We start from the raw sequence: 17,566 nt of genomic DNA, 5'->3' as shown, positions 1-17,566 counted from the left end.
ATTTTAGTTGTGGAAAAAAAAAATCACACTATACAAAAGTTTGAATAATATATATCACTTGAAAAAAGAATAGTATTTCTATCTTTTATCTCAAAAAAAAAAAAAAATAGAATAATATCAATCAAATGCACCTAAGTTTTTCAAAAAATAAAATAAAACTCAAAATAATAGAATGATATATTTGTAGAGATGAAGAGATGAAAAATAATTCTAGAAATAATATCTCGAATACCTTTTAGAGAATAAATCATACATTATATCACGTTACAAAATAGTTATATATTCCCAAGCATTGCGTGGGTTTGCAACTAGCATAATTAATAGTTGTAAGGAAGGGCTGTGAGTGAGGGTTTGATTTCTGTTTGGCACATAGTGGAAGGAAGGAGCTAAAAAATTATACGTACATTAAAAATTGACAAAAATTGCAATTTACATCACTAATTGCCCAAAAATCATACTAGCTTTTTAATTAAGTTTGAATTTAGACTCTTTGGTTTTTGCACCAAATAATTTACTTGTCACAAAAATTTAAAAATTAGATGGACATGTAGCGCAAAATTGGACTCCAATTGAAATCCTATTTAGAATCTAATTGAGTTTGGACTTTTCAATTTCTACACTCAATAATTTACAGGACACACAAATTAAAAATTAGATAGGGCACGTAACACAAAATTGAAATTTCAATTAAAATCTAATCGGATTTGCTTTAGATTTTGGCTTTTAATATATATATATATATATATATATATTAGTCGAGAGTGTGCTATGTGTAATATAATTTGTCATACCCTCTCTTAAAAATTTCTGTGACTTTTGCGTGTAATTTGTGATGTACTTTTGTGTTAAAACCTTATTCTCCCCCTCCCTTTTGTGTGTGTTTGTTTCTCAAAATAATAATAATAATAATAATTTTAGTCCTTAAGTTTGAAGTTAGTCATTGAAAACCATTTTAGTTGTTTAATGTTTGACTAAAATGATTTTCAAGCAAAGTATTAATGATTAACTTCTAACTTAAAGCACTAAAATATTCTTGGAAACCTGTATAAATTACATTGTTTACTTTAAAATTGTATATGTGGATCGGGGAAAATTATTGTGTACTTCCGGAGTATCATAAATGCGTACTCTCTCCTCTCACATGAATAGTGGGTCTCACTATTCATGTGAGAGGAGGGAATATGCATTTATGGTACTCCGGAAGTACCTAATAATTTTCCGTAAATCGGTTGCGAATCAGTACTGTTGGTTACATCTTTTTCTTTAGCATTTTCCTTTCCTTTTTGGAACTCATTCATTGGCTTTGACATTTTGTTTTGGCGAGTATAAATTATACCCCTTAAATTGGGTAAATTGTCATTTTTGTTTTATAAGTTCAAATTTTTTTGTCATTTTGACCCTATAAATTTGCATTTACTGGCCATTAGTCACTTCAAATTTTCAACCATAACTCCTATTAACTATTTAAAAATAATATTTTGATAATTAAAAAATCAGTTAAATTCCTTTCAAAAAAGAAAATAAATTCTATTTTTTTTTTAAAGAAGAAAAAAAAACTAATTATATCATTTAATTTTAAGTGTTTAGGGCAATGGGGATTTCGGTATGGCTTAGGTAATAAGGTTGGTTAAGTGTTTGGTAATTTTTCTTGGAAGGGAAATGCACTTGGGTTCGAAGGTAATGCAATTAGGGTTTGGAATTGGAAGTATGAGATAGATGGATGATGGATTTAATGGATGTAATGCATCAAATTGATCAATGAGTGAAAGTGATTGTGACTTCTTTGAGAGTCACCTTCTCCAATTAAGATTTCTTTTAGGAAGCCTTTACCTCCAGGAAAGACTACCTAAGTCTAAGCACAGAAAAGAGTATTCTTTATTCATTGAGATAATAGAAATTAGTCAAATTACATGCCGTTATTTATATTTTATGCAACAATAGCTCTAATCTAATAGGCCCACCTGGTTCCACATTATTGGCTTAATAGTTCTACGCTTGCCTTCACTAATTCAACATGTGGTCACAAATATTTACATGTGTGATTAAAGTGATACATGTTCTTCATCCTAACTAACTCATATCCATCTTCCCCCTCCCCCCTCCCCCTCAAAAAAAAAAAAAAAAAAACCTAACTCAAGCTAGTCTATCTCTTAGTAACTAACTAGCCCTAACATAAGCAACCCATGAAATCTCATCCAACTAAGCTCCAAGCCGCCTCCTCAAGGGTTGAATTAAGTTTATGGCAGTGAGAGTAAACTAACAAGTGAATTTGAGACCAAACAAACCAAGGAGTACCGATCAACACTTGAGGCAATGAGGGAAGTGCCGATAGGCCTCCTTTAAATGCCAATCGGCACTTCCCCTAAAACTAAGGTTTCTTCACATTTCATGCGTTCTTAACACATACGTCCTAGTTCTAGTGAGGAAGTAAATGTGGTTTCTTTGGGTAGGTAAATCCTTAAGTTAATACTTCCCATTTGGAATGCCTTTAGAGAGGTTCAAAAGAATATCAAAAATCCTTTTTCAATAATCCAAAATTTCTACAAAATAAGAACAGTGCCATTAACTCCATTTCATATGTCATGACCTCAAAGCCTGGCATTAATATGCGTAGTATGAACAACAAAACAAGTAGATAAGAAGAAAATGAAATTTCAACTCACAAATGTTCTAGTGATTTTGAGTGCCAACATAATCTTATCATCTCTTGAAAAGTTAACACCATGGAGAAGAAATTAAACCACTGACATTAGGCGTAGTAGACCTAAGAGTCCAATTATCGGTCACAGCATATGGTGAAGGTGGCAGCTGCTTATTCTTCAACAATCCAACCTCATAACAATCTGGTGAAGTTGGCTGCTGAACATTTAAGATCTCAGCATCAATATATGTATTTTCTTGAACATCCAGTGCATCCTCACCACTTTGAATCTTCTTTAAAGCCTCAAAAACCTCATACATGGAAGGTCGCATTTCCTTGTCCTGTTGTATACATTGAAAAGCCAACTTTGAAATCAAAATGGTCATCCTTTTAACTTCATTATCTGACTCAAATCCAAGATGTGGATCGACCAGCTCATGGAATGCACACTTTTCAATCTTGTTAATGGCTAAGTTAGCCAAATTAATTTCTAGCCTATGCCTAGCTAAATCAACAACCGGCAGAGATGATATGAGCTCGATGAGGACAACTCCAAAGCTGTAAACATCACTTTTAGTAGTAAGCTGATAGCATTGGTGATATTCTGGGTCCATGTAACCCGGAGTCCCCTGAGGAGCTGTTGAGACATGGGTGACATCATTGGGGAACAATCGAGAAAGCCCAAAATCTGCAACTTTGACACAGAAATTGTCATCAAGGAGAATGTTGTTAGTCTTTATGTCACGATGTATGATGTCAGAAGCATGGAGGTAAGCCAATGCACTAGCTGTTTCTATGGCAATGCTCATACGAGTTGGCCATGTGAGTGAACCTGGTGTAGCTCGATGGCCATGAATATGATCAGCAACAGTGCCATTGGGAATGTATTCATACACAAGAAGAAGTTCACGGCTGTGACGTGAAGTACACCCATAAAGGGAAACAAGATTTTTGTGGTGCAAGCGTGTTAGGATCTTAACTTCATTCATGAATTGTTCTACTCGTCTGTAGTTGTGCTCATATAGGCGCTTGACTGCAACTTCCCTCCCATCATGTAGTTTGCCTAGTTGAGAAAAAATAGCCTATGTAACATGATGCAGGCCAAGTCTTTATTTTTAAAATTTTTATTTTACACTATTTCTTAGAAAGTTTATGCTGTAATTTAGGCGATCTTGAAACTGAAGCAATTTTGTGTATCATCTTACCGTGGTAGACAGTCCCAAACCCTCCATCTCCCAGTTCTTTTTCAAGATCAAAATTTTTGGTGGCTTCTTCAAGTTCACTGTAGGAGAAAACAGGGACTCCAAAGTAGATACTCCCCACTTCCAGGTCTGATTTTGAGAATGTACCAGAATAGGTATTCCTTCGCAGCAATTCTGAAGAAGCATGTTTTTTCTTGTAATGATGCCACATAACAAAGAGCAAGCAAATTATGATTGCTTGGCATCCAATACCTAAAGCTGAAAAGGAAGGAGTTGAATGACTGACAGCTATGAAGGATATTCATGAAAGCTAAAAATTTTCTATTGAAGTTCACAAAGGAATGAAAGCTAAAAGTTTTCTATTGAAGTTCACAAAGGAACTTATGCGAGACAATATTTAACTTTAATGATAACATTTTTGTAAGTCTTGTGATGTTATTCTTATTATTGATCAATATATTTTAAGGCACCAGGCCATCCTTTGAAAGTTATTTATGTCTCATGATTGAAACTAATTTGAATCATATAAAGTGGTTTCTGTTGAGGAGTGGATTATGACATGTAGCAGAAATAGTAGCAGCACATGAAATACAACATAGAAGTTTATTTGCATTTTCATGAATGTGTATGGCTGTGTATATCCAAATATTTTTGTAATATTTCCATCACTACTTCCCTTTGTTATTCCCGCCTAGAAGATACAAATAAAAATGGTGTTAGTTTCAAAAAATGAAGATTGAAGTTTTTTTGATAAGCTAATGAAGATTGAAGTGACATAGCTAAATGGCTTCCTTTGTGATCTTATCGGGGTTACATAATGTGCCGTCAAATCCAGCTCAAATCTATCTGACATAGGTTCTATTGCAACAAAGTTATTTCTGTCACTCATCACCGAAAATTTGAAACTAATCCAAATCAGCTAAAGCTGTTGCTGTAAGTGGCTTATGGCATAGTACAGAAATAATAACAGCACATGTATTAAGAATAACCATGAAATTTAAGTACAAAGAAATTTATATGCATTTTCATGGAATGTATATGTGATTGTGGGTCCAAATATTTTTACATTAACACCTGTGTCTATACCTTTTTCTGCAATGGCACAACAAAATTTTCCCTTTTAGTGTTGCAAACATAGACCTCTATCATAACAACTGATAGAATCATCAGACACAAGCACTTCAAGGTCGAACTCAGCAGTTAAGAACGTAAACAGGTCATCAAGATGTAATAGAACATTCAGAAGTAAAACTTGGAGATTTATTGTTTGAATGAGTGTAGTAAATCTTATAGTCATTGCAGTTCATACTTTTTAAAATTTCAAGGGGAAGAAAAATTGAGATTGTGCATGTGTATAACAGAGTCTGATTGGGAATGGAGATTTCAAAAGAGTTAGGAAGAGTCAAATTGCTTAACAGGTCGCATCTACAGAGATGCATCTACGGCCAAGTGAAGCAGCACAAGGTGTGAGAAGAAATTTGAAAACTTATGTTTGTATGAAACATAAAATTAGCACTTCGAAGCTTTGATAATCAGCTACACTCTATGAGGGTGGGGGGGGGGGGTTGATGGCTTGCTACTGGTAACTTATATGTGATATAAACATAACATACCACTTTCAGTGGAATAATTTGATTGGCTGTTCAAGCACACTTATGAATATCAATTTCAACAAGAAATATGATTGAGGCTACAATTTACCTGATGCTATCAGTACTTTCCTTTTGTTATTCCCTGCAAGAAGTTACAAACAAAAATGGTGTCAGCTAAACAATGAAAATTCAAGTGATGCAGCTAAATTGGCATGCTTAAAACTTTTTATAGCATTATACAAACTCTGTGAAAACCAGCTCATTATATCTTATATAAGTTGCATTGCAACAAGGTTATTTCTGTCTCATAACCTAAATTCGAAACTAACTTCAATCTACTAAAGCTGTTTCTGTAGAGGATTGGATTACAACATTTTGCAGAAATAGTAGCAGCGCATGTATTAGGACTACAATGTAAAAATTTTAAGAAATTTATATACACCAGCATTTTCATGAACGTTCATGCGTGTGTCATCCAAATATTTTTGCATTATATCTATCACTACTTCCCTTTTGTTGTTTTCTGTAAGAAGATTCAAATAAAAATGGTGTTAATTTCAAATAGTGAAGATTGAAGTGATGCTAAATTGGCATCCTTCGGGATCTTAACAGGGTTACACATAGCACAACCAAAACCAGCTCAGATTTACCTAAAATAAGTTTCATTACAACAAAGTTATTTCTATAATTCTATTTCTTTTATTTTTTATTGGGAAGTTAAACATGCACTCAGTAGGTCTTGAACTAATGGGTGCAAGAAAGAACTATTAGTTAGCCATAACTCATTGGCACAAAGCTATTTCTATTTCTCATCAACTAAATTTGAAACTAATCCAAATCAGTTATAGATATTGCTGAAGAGGAGAGGGTTATGGCATAGAACAGAAACAGTAACACATGTATTATGAATAACTACAACACAAAAAATACAAAGAAATTTATGTGCATTTTAATGGAATGTATATGTGTGTGGGGGCCAAACTATTTTTGGATTATTCCTATGTCTATAGTCTATACCTTTCAAATGACAATGAAATTTTCCCTCATCGTGTTGCTCACATCGACCTCCTCTATTATAACAGCTGATACAATCACGAGACACATGCACTTCAAGGTTGAAATCAGCAGTCAAGAGTGCATATAGGTCAGCATCATCAGGTGAAGTCCCATTTTTTGGGAGCTGAATAATTGAACATTCAGGAGGAAAACTTGGAGAAGTATGGTTTGAATGACTATAGTAGATATTATAGTCATTGCAGCTTGTATTTTTAAAATTTCTAGGGCAAGTAAGATTGAGAGTGTGTTTGCATTTGAACAGAGTCTGATAGGGACTGGTGACTTCAAAAGAGATAGAGTTAGAGTTGGGAAAAGTTAAAGTTCTTAACAATTTGCATCTACGGAGATTTAAGTGCTCTTGAAGCACTTGATCCTTGACACGTATGGTGGCATAACTGGTGTTAGACTGAGAGATGTTTAGGACATTATATGATCTTCCATCTCTCCCCAGTTGGATCATTGGAGTTGTTTCGTCACAATCTACTGGGCATAAACCACAATATGAGTTTGTGCTATTGGTGAATGGGAAGCTGATGCTGCCGAATTTTTCACAATGAAAGGATGCACAATTTTGGTGATTCCACTTCCCATCGGCCGAGTGAAGCAACACAAGTTGTGAGAGAAGAAAGAATACAAACAGAGGGACAGAAGCCATCGAAAAATTTCTGGTTCACAAGCAAAACCAATTATCACCAGCATGAGTATATTAGACTATTACTCTAAATTGAAACAGAGTGTTTGTATTATTTCTTTTCTCCTTTCTTCAATATATAATATGTAGTCACTTTGTTTAACATGGTAGTTGACTTGGAAATTGAATATGGAAGACTTGTGAAAGCAAGCAGAATGAGTGCAGGGTGGGGTACCCATCTGAAACATGGTTTGTACATCACGGCCAGAGACTCCACTGAGGGGAGTTTCATACTCATCTTTCCTTATTGACAAATGACAAGCACTAGAAAGACTTAACTCCTTGACCAATTAAAAATCTCTGAGCACTCATAATTTGTTATGGAAATCTTTGCAGCAGTTTTGAATTGTCAACTCTGGGTGACGACGAAAACCAAAAAAGAGAAAAGAACTCATGAAAGATGCGTTGGACCTCTAATTCACGTGTATACTTTTTTAAGTTCTAAGGGTGAAGAATTTAGTAACATAGTGGTAATGTTTGCATTTACCTTCTTTCTCAGTATCAAACAAAAGGTTTGCTACGTGGTCCAAAGACTTTGAAAAAGTTTACAATATTCTTGTTGGAAAAAAAAAAAAGGTTAACCCTGTTCAATGTTCAAACAAGAAAAATCTTTCAAAAATCTTGACCTGGTGAGAACTAGGGCATAGAATTGAACCTATTTGGGAGTGAAGTAGGTGACGGGTATACAAATTCATAGAATTCGAATTGACAAAGGAACACAAATATGGTGAGGTCGTAAATTTTATGGCCAGGATTTTTTCCACAATTCTAGCCATTCTTTTCTGGTTGTGCCTTATTCGATTCTCTGATGTATCTCAAATTTTATATTTAACGTTTACTAGCGAACTACAGCTAGGTATGAATATGGTTTTAACTTTAAACAGAACAGTGGTATTTAATTGATGGAAGGTTTCAATTGAACTTTTTATATCAATCTTTGGCCTGTTTCAAAAAAATAAAGAAAAATAAAATCTTAGGCATTGGTTATTTTCTAAATTATATGGATTTCTCTGTTGTGCATTGAAACACGAAATTAGGAATTTTCAATCTGAGACACTGAAAACTAATAATATGACCAAACAATTTGCATCTTATATTCAGAGGAGTGTATAGATAATCTTCTAAAACGGATCACTAAAATGGCTAGAACATATTGGTGGAAGAGTATCGACAGGTTACTTACCAATTTATAATCTTCTCTTACATTTCTTCAAGAGGCAGCGAAGACATGAAGAGGTCATATTGAGAGTGTGACCATGCGCTGCCACCAACTCCTCCTCCTTTTGCAGCGAAAATATCAACGAAATTAGTGTCTGATAGTGGTGGGGGCTTGGATTTCTGAGGCGTGGCCATCACCAAGTTCTTGTGCTCAATCTCTCTCTATTTTTTGAGTTTATTAGATTTCAGTGATTTTGAATATCGTTAATGATTGTAGGGAGATAGTTAAAAAATTTTAAAATATATATATTAAAAAAAAGTAAATTTCTTAATTTTAAAATAGACAACTTTTAAAAAATATATATATATTAAAAAAAAGTAAAATTTTTAATTTTAAAATAGACAACTTTTTAAACGAGCTAATGTGAACAGCATTAGATATTATCCATGATATTAATCCAAATTGGAAGAGATGAAATTATATATATTTGTTGATGACTACTTTGACAAGAAGGCCTAATAACAAGAAAAAATCCAACAATATAGGAGACAAAAAGGGAGAAGAATTAGTAAAGTGAGAAGAAAACCATTAAACTTGAATGGCAGGAATAATGGTCTATAGGCCTGTAAGATAGTCAAAAGGTCCCAAAGAAAGCAAGCAAGCTCAAGGGAGCCTAAAGAAAGAAGTAGTAAACCCATGAGAATTATGAAAAATGGGATAAAGGAGCCTAAAGAAAAGAATTAGTAAATGGGAAAGTAAAGGATATGGTAATTGGGCTGGGGAATCCCAAAATATTTAGCAAAAGCCCATGGGAATGAAGGATTAGAATGGGCTGAGGATGCCCAAAGGAATAAAACAGGCCAAGAAAGCCCAAAATAGTATGAGAATAAGCCCAGCAGTAGTACTGGGCTACATGAACTGAGTAAAAGGGAAAGTGCATGGCAGGCCCAACGAGCACAAACCAAAATGCAACATGGCAAAGGCAATGAGGCGGAGTGGCAGAAGTGTCAGCCGACACAAAGAAGGCAAGGGCTAGATTGAAGAAGGAAAGGCCCATGCCTAAGCAAATCCAAGCCCAAGGTGAAAGCAAGATACAAAGAACGAAAACCTAGTAAGTCATCCACGCCACAAGAGGTTAAAAATGAGTGGCAGAACGAGCAGCAAAAACCAAACAAGCCCCTAAGCCATGGCAAACGCGTGAATGGCAAACAAGCCCTAGACTCACATGGAAGTGAAGCATGCATAAAGCTTAGGCACCACCCACTTGTACTCAGCCAATACAAGAGCAGTGGGCCATGGGTCAGAGGTAAGAGAGGGTATAGTCTGGCGGTGGGGAGAAGAGGAAGTCTATTCTGGGGTTCTCGCTCTAACTCTTTTGGTGGAAATGTCTTACTAGGATGACATACCACCCAAAAGAGGGAAAGATGAGCTAGAATCACTAGGTGCATGCCATAGGAGTTAGTAAGAGAGAATGCCCAACCCTTATTTGGATGGGAATACCAAGAAGAGTAAGAAAACAAAACAACACTCTTTTGACTGGGAATGGAATGTGGCACGGCTAGCACATGGAAGTGGTTATGGCTGGACAGCTAACAAACTAATGGGTGGTCTGGGAAGGACACTCACACCTAGACAAAAGTAGTTGAGGGGTAAAACAGTAAAACCCATCACGGTAAGCAGTATAAAAGGGCCTTGGCTGTACACAGTAGCGGGGGAGGCAAACACAGGAGATAACAAAGAGAAATAAGTAAGAAAGAAAAGAAGCAAAAAGATAAGAAAGAAAAGAGGTAACATAGAAATAAATAAAAAAATAAAAAAATGGAGAGTGAAAGGAAAAACAGAGAGTGAGAAAATAAGAAGTGTGGTAAAGGCATGCACCAATAGGCTACTCCCTTCTCTCCCTTTCAATAGCCTACTCTCTAGTAAGAATTCGGAGATAAGCCATCTAAGCCTATTCTTTCAATGTGAATAATTTCTATGGCAAGATTTCCCTCGTAAGATTGTCCACATTGAAGGATGATTCCCTTCCTGGACTTAAATCTCTTAAGAAACCAAGGATGGCAGACTAACCATTCTTTCTTTTTCAAGCATTAATATCGTTTCCTTTTCTTTTATTGTTGTTATTAATCTATTTCTGCCGTACTCATATCACTGTGTTCTTTCCCCCCTTTTACTAAGAGAATGGTTTAATCATTGTCTTTGGCTGACATCAAGAATTTTTTTTTTTTTTAATCATATTATACCCTCCTGCCATAACATTTTTGTGACAGCATCTTCTGCCGTGAGGACGTGACCAAGGTCTCAGCAAAGGGGTCCTATCTTGTGCACAAAATGACTTGGGGTGAGTTTTAGTCAAGGCAGTCCCAACTATCCTACCCCAAAACTATTGGGCCATAACGCGACAGGAAGCAATCCAGCCTAGAATTACAAAAAAGGCCACCACAACATTAAGCAACTAAGAATGGATGTTCAAGAAGCTCAAATTCAATATCACCTAGACTCTAGAATTCCTCGAAAGAAGAGATGGATTTTAGGACACCGAATGATAATGTAACGACACCATTGTTGAAGAATCTGCTGGTGATCTTGGTGTGGAAGACAAAAAAAGCTTGGGAGGGACTTGCAAGGAGCGTAGGCTGCCTTCAAACATATCAACCACTCTACTCATTGATGGTTGGACCTTGTAAATTGTGACTTGTGTGTACTTACGTGTACACTAGAGTTTGTGCACTAGTAATTAGGGGTGTTCACCAAACCGCAAAAACCGCAAAAACCGCACCAAAAAAGTATAACCGCAAGTAATGGTGCACCGGACCGCACCGCACCACACCGCATGGTACAGTGCGGTTTGCGATTTTATAATAAGAAAACCGCACCGCACCCTCTCTATATATTAATATTTTTAATTATTTTTAATATTAAATATATTATTAATAGTTTAATAACCCTAGTTTTCCAAAAAAAAAAAAGTTTAATAACCCTAGCAAGTGTTGATTAAGAAAACCAGCCCAAAATAAAGAAAAACTAGTTCAATAGTTTAAAACTTGGACCAAAATAAAGAGAAAAATTAGTTTTGGACTGTGTAGAAAAAGCCCAAAATTTGAAATATATACAAATTTCAAATCATTCAAACCGCATCTTATACACCGCACCGCATATGTGACTGTAAAAATGAGGTGCGGTGTGGTTATGGTTTTGGCTAAACTTTAAACCGCACCGCACTGCACATGTGACCGCAAAAATAACTAAGGTGCAGTGTAATTATGGTTTTAACTAAACCGCATCGCAAAGTGCAGTGCTAAAAATGACTCAAAACTGCACTGCACTGCACTGTGAACACCCCCTACTAGTAATCATCCTTCTTTTGTTACCGCAATCAGTGCTGCCCCTCTCGTGCGATCTCATTAGTGCCTCTTTTCACGTTGCAAAAGATCTTGGCCTTAATGAGCTTAAGCTTTCCGGTTCTGCTGCACACGATTCTGTTTTCTTCATCAATGGTTTCATAGGCAAGACGGATGTTCACATGTTTACACTCCATCTTGAATGGGGAGTATTAAAGTTTTTTTTTTTTTCCTCAACATATTTCCTCACATGTGCTTTTGTAATTTGTTGCTTCATATAGAGAGTCTTGTTAATCTTTAGTTAGTTTTAGTTGTATTTTCTTGTGCTTTCTCCTGTATATATAAAAGAAACTACAGATGTATATTCACATACAATAATAATAAAAAAGTTCATCTTTTTTCATACTCTATTTCTTAATAATTGTGGCAGCGGAGAAAATGGAGCCATTATCAAACTGATAGCATTACTTAGAAAAATTAATGATTCCATGAAATATGAAATTCGTGCTTTAAAGCTTGGATAGTCAACCATAACCATCAAAGGGGAAAAGAATAATGGCTTGCAACCTGGCAACTTAGTTGTGATGAAAACATAACATATTAACATGTCACATTAAGATGGAATAATTGGTTATGGTTGGCCGAGCAAGCACATGTATGAATTTCAATTTCAACAAAATGAAAGGCATCTTACCTAATGCTATCCATAGCTTTCAAAACCGGACCGGACCGGGAGGTCGGACCATGAAAACCGTGAACCGGGATGAAAACCGGTTTTTTAAGCATAAAAAACCGGATTTTTTGTTAATTCCATGAACCGCTAAAACCGGGATTGGACCGTACGAACCGGTGAGAACCGTACGGTCCAACCCCTTAGCAATTAAAAAAAAAAAAAAACAACTTAACATAATTTTATTCTACTTAATTAAATTATTCATCTCTTACAAGGAATTAAAAAAAAAAAATTACAATTAAAATCCTTCAAAGATATTCAACTTTACTTCAAAAATTAATCATAAATTTTAATATTTTCATGGTTATTATTTTATTTTATTAGCTTTCTTATTTAATTATTAAATATATGCTTGAAAATCATTAAATTTCCCTCGAATATATAGATATATTGTCAAATTTTCTAGTTTTATAAATTTAATATCTATATTTAGGTTTTAATTAATTATTAAATTAATTATGACGTCATCACGGTTCGACTTCGGTTCGACCTCAAAAACCTTGAACCTCTCCCTTTTACGGTTCAATGAACGGTCCAGATCTGAAAACTTTGATGCTATCACCACTTTGTTTTCTTTATTTTCTGCAACAGAAGATAGAAACAAAAATGGTGTTAGTTTAAACTATTAGTGTGTAATAGACCATGGGCCTTAGGTCCACTTTGTTTTATTACTTGAGAAATACAATATTATTCATTCAGTATTTCTAACATGGTATCAAAACCACTGTTCTGACCTTTTCTTAGCAGTCTTGTCTCTATTGGGGTTACTCCATTCTCAACATCGCTTTTGCCATCACAGTAGCTATCGTAGCCACTCGCTGTTGAACTTCCAACATCTCTCAGCCGTCGTCCTTAGGTTTCGGACCTGCAACCGCCACCATTAAGGAGTCCCACACCGCAAAGACCACTGCTCCTTTCATCACCGTCGCGAATATTGCTTCGATTAATTTTTTAGCAGGTACCACTATGATCGTCTTGCGCTAATCTACTTACTTGTGGAAGCCCACAGCCATTGGAGTCCTCACACGCCCACACGCGCCACCCAAGCACTTCACATCTAAGCTCACGCGCCATTAACTGCTCCAAGCTAACATCACCCATGACATCATCAATGCCACATCAGTCTTAGCTTACGTCAGCATCCGGTTATCTGCTGACGTCAACTGCTTATGTCATCTTGCTGGCATCATCTCCGTTGACCATGCGCTAACTTTGATTGTTGACCGAGAGTTGACTTTGACATTGACTTTTTCTCTAGAGTTGACTTTTGCAGTCCAGGTTCTCCTTAATCTGTTTTTCACGTAGATTTCATTTTTACAGTTTGTTTTTGCATATTGTGTCTATAAATGGATAAAAATGATATTTTTCTTCCTCGCCCCATCAATGCTATATTGGAGGGGAATAAGAATTACTTATCTTGGTCTCAAGTTATGCATAGTTTTCTTAAGGGTCGCATGCTCTAGCAATATTGTGTTGGTACAATCACTATTCCTATCAAGGGGGCAACTGAAGAAGATACTACCTTCATCAGTCATATGGTTGAATGGGATAGTCACAACCACATGATTCTCACTTGGATTCGGAACACTTCCATTTCCTTCATCTCCAATTTGTTGGGCAACTTTGACGATGCAAAATTTGCATGGGCTATGATGGCCAAAAGATACTCCACTTCTCACGGATCCATGAAATATCAGTTAATGGTTGAGTTGCATCAGCTCAGGCAAGAACCAGGGCAAGCTATCAATGACTACTATGATCAGCTTCGCTTCATTTGAGACCAAATTGACATTTCTAATCCAACTTGGGCATGCTCAAAGGATGCTCAGCAATATACTACTGTTCAAGATGAATTTTGTCTCTATGAATTCTTAATGTCACTTCACAATGACAATGAGCCTATCCAAGGTCAACTTCTTAATCGTAGTCCTCCTCCCTCTCTTGATACTGCTATAAATGAGTTAGTTGGAAAAGAAGCTCGTCTTACAACCCTTCAAGCCCAAAATAAGCTTAATGTTCTGGCTATTGCTCCCTCTACTACTCCCATAGAGCAACCTTCACAATTAGTGTTTAATGCCTTTAGCTCTGGCAATCGTCGCAAATAAGGAGAGAGCGGAGTTTGAATGTTTGACCCGAGAGGGAGTGAGAGATAGGAAAATGAAAAATGAGTTTGCACCGTGTTTGAGTTTTGTGTTTATTGATGATCTTGTGTTTGGTTGACAAGAAAATTTAAGAAAAATTGAAAAAGTTACTACAAGTTTTTTTTTTCTTAATCTTTAAAACTGAAAAGAAAAAAAGGTTCTTCATTTTTTTAAATTTAAATTAGAATTGCGAAATTAAAATTTATTTGTTTTTCAAATTTTAAATTAAAAACACACTCTGGCACACACAAAATTCTTTAGTAAAATACTATGCTATACTACTATGAATTATAATTTATTGAATTAGATCTTTAGTCAACACAATGGCAGTATAGTAGAACACAATGGAGCTAGTAACGTGGGCATTTTGGCCAAACATTTTTGCCCAACTTTCTCCCCATTTTAGGGAGATTGTGTTTTGAAGGACTCGAGGAGAAAACTCCTGGGCCCCACCAAAATTTCTCCAATTTTCTACCTCAACCAAACAACTCAAAAATCCACTTTCCCTCTTATTTTCTCTCCCTCATTTTCCATCCCCCTTATTTTGACCCAAAAAAAAAAAGGGAGAGAAATGAAAGAAAGAATTATTTGGGGTTCTGAAAGGGCCGACCCTTCACTCTCACCTTCACTAAACCAGACTTGGGAGGATGGTGGTGGTGGAGTTAGTGATTGTGACTAGGGGTGGCAATTTTTACTTAAACATATTAATCCACCCACAAGTTATGACAATGAAGGTGATGGAAAAAAATTTTATTTTTAATATATATATATACATTGTTGGGGGGGGGGGGGGGGGTCCAGTAGTACTGGGCCGCAACCGAGGAGGATTCAGGCCCATTATGGGGGTATCTGAGGGCAGTACCCCCATTTGGGCCACGATCGAGGAATGTATGGGCCTAACAAGCTGATAGAAAATGCTAGGAGAGGGGAATCAAATCAAGATCTCTCACGACCCGAGGAGGGAGAGAGGAATGCTACCACCACTAGAAGGTTCAAACTGAGGCAAGTCGCCTTGGTAAGGGATGAAGAAAAGGGGACGAGAGTTGTGATGAAGAAGTTTCCCATCACTTCCGCATTAAATGCACTGCACCAACTAGGATAGTTGCATTTATGAAGGAGGTGATACCTGAATAGTGTTTGGACAACCTATAACACACCCTACACTTCCCCCAAAGGAAGGATGGGACAAGTATTTGGGGGAAATCTGCCACCCTACACCTAAAGGGTCAAGATCAAGAGCAAGCGGCTATAAACTGAAGGGAAAACCTTATTAAGGGGGATTGGAACAAAATATTAGGGAAAAACCACTCACACTTGAGTTGTTATAAGCTATGTAACACCTTCCTCGGCCAATTGAGGGAATATTAATACAAGACTTAGGCTTTTTATGCTCAAATCCTTCTTTTTCTTTCTGTTTGATACCATATTCCCCCAGGTTAGGCTGAAAGACAAGGAATCCATGTGTTGGTCTGTCATACCTATCTCTAAACAAATTAATTGTAGTTGACTCACATCCAAAGCCCAACTCTTAGCCTTTAGGCCTTGGGTGCCACATTTTTTGTCCCCCCCACACACCCACACACCCACACATATCTAAAAGATAAAGGTTAGCATTCATTATTACTATGCTCTTGTTGAGTCACATCAACAACCATATCATCCACTTATTTTCTATATTTTCTTTTCTCTTTTTAAACTTTTCTTCTCCCTATTCTTTAAAAAAAAAAAAATTAAAAAAATAGAAAATAAAAAAACTCTTCTTTTCCCTATTAATTCACACATACTATTACACTTTTTCCAACTTTTTCCATTCATTTTTGCCTTTTTATCTCCCTACTACTTTCTATTTTACCGTTACACTTTCTTCGTTCTTTTTTTCTCCCCATTTTATTTTGCATAGATTTGATATCATTTTTCCCATTCAATCCATATTTTTCTCACACAAAAACTATGAGTACTCTCTCTCTCTCTCTCTCTCTCTCTCTCTCTCTCTCTCTCTCTCTCCTTTCTTTTGGTGGATTTTTCTTCTTTCTTATAACTCTAATTAATGTTTATGGTTCTTCTTCTTTTCTTTTTTCTTTTTAAATGTGTTTTGGTATTGTGTTTTTTTAATCTCCCATCAAAAAGTATTTAATTTTCCTTTTATAGCTTTGGTTGAATTTTGATTTGAGTTAATAATTAATTTTTTTTTTAATTAGAATTTGAGTTTATATCAAAACATAATATACATGGCTATAAATTTGAATATGCCCAGTAATTATTACATCTATTTTTTATTCCTTTAGTTTCATTTTAAGGTTAAGATAACATTTTAATTTTATGATAAGTTTTGATTATTATGATAATTTCCTTATTCCTTAACGGATGAGAAATTTGAATAATAAATTTGAAAATTATAAAGTTTAGTTGTATATTAGGTAAATATAATACACTACAAAAGAAATTAGAAGAATACAGTTCACCTTAAAAAAAGTATTAATCAAATGCACAAAAAAATGATAAAATGATATATTATACCTCATTACATGATATTTATATTCTCACACATCACGTGGGTCTGCGGCTAGTATATTATAAAATGGGAAGAAAAACATAAATGCGATTAATTTATTGATATGCATATATGTTCTTGAAGCCACAATTATATAACAAGAACATTTGATTTTATCACGTCCATTGGGCATTGCCATCGATGCTTGAGCGATAAAGTATTAAAAATTCTTTTTAATAAATTTAATAATTACAATGGAAAGAGAGATTTAAACCATGAATGTTTTATTTAGAAATAAGAAGAGTCAAATGAACTACAAAGCTCTTGGCAAAATATTATCCATTTAAACCATGTAGTCAACTACATATTTCTTATTTGGTACGAGTTCCGAAAATAAGTTAATCAAAAGCGAAAGGGGTTTCTGGGGAGAGGGAGGGGGAGGGGGTTGATCAGAATATTTTACAAAATAAGAACATCACTATAACTCCACTTAATAATATGCATATTCCCTCAAACATT

At 35.4% G+C, this 17,566-nt stretch overlaps 1 protein-coding gene across 1 annotated transcript; it reads right to left on the bottom strand.

Annotated features, from left to right (window-relative positions):
• Positions 1 to 2,555: 2,555 nt before the first annotated feature.
• On the bottom strand, positions 2,556 to 8,598 carry LOC115990164 (LEAF RUST 10 DISEASE-RESISTANCE LOCUS RECEPTOR-LIKE PROTEIN KINASE-like 1.1). The gene is made up of 5 exons (XM_031114022.1): positions 8,366 to 8,598; positions 6,453 to 7,156; positions 5,545 to 5,577; positions 3,847 to 4,101; positions 2,556 to 3,704 (listed from the first exon to the last, which is right to left on the bottom strand). The coding sequence occupies exons 2-5, from the start codon at positions 7,144 to 7,146 to the stop codon at positions 2,716 to 2,718; spliced, it is 1,971 nt and encodes a 656-aa protein (XP_030969882.1). The 5' UTR covers positions 7,147 to 7,156; positions 8,366 to 8,598; the 3' UTR covers positions 2,556 to 2,715.
• Between the last annotated feature and the right edge of the window lie 8,968 nt (positions 8,599 to 17,566).

This window comes from Quercus lobata, chromosome 1 (genome assembly GCF_001633185.2).
Source record: "Quercus lobata isolate SW786 chromosome 1, ValleyOak3.0 Primary Assembly, whole genome shotgun sequence".
Taxonomy (NCBI): Eukaryota; Viridiplantae; Streptophyta; class Magnoliopsida; order Fagales; family Fagaceae; genus Quercus; species Quercus lobata.
This window is presented reverse-complemented; position numbering and strand designations above follow the sequence as displayed.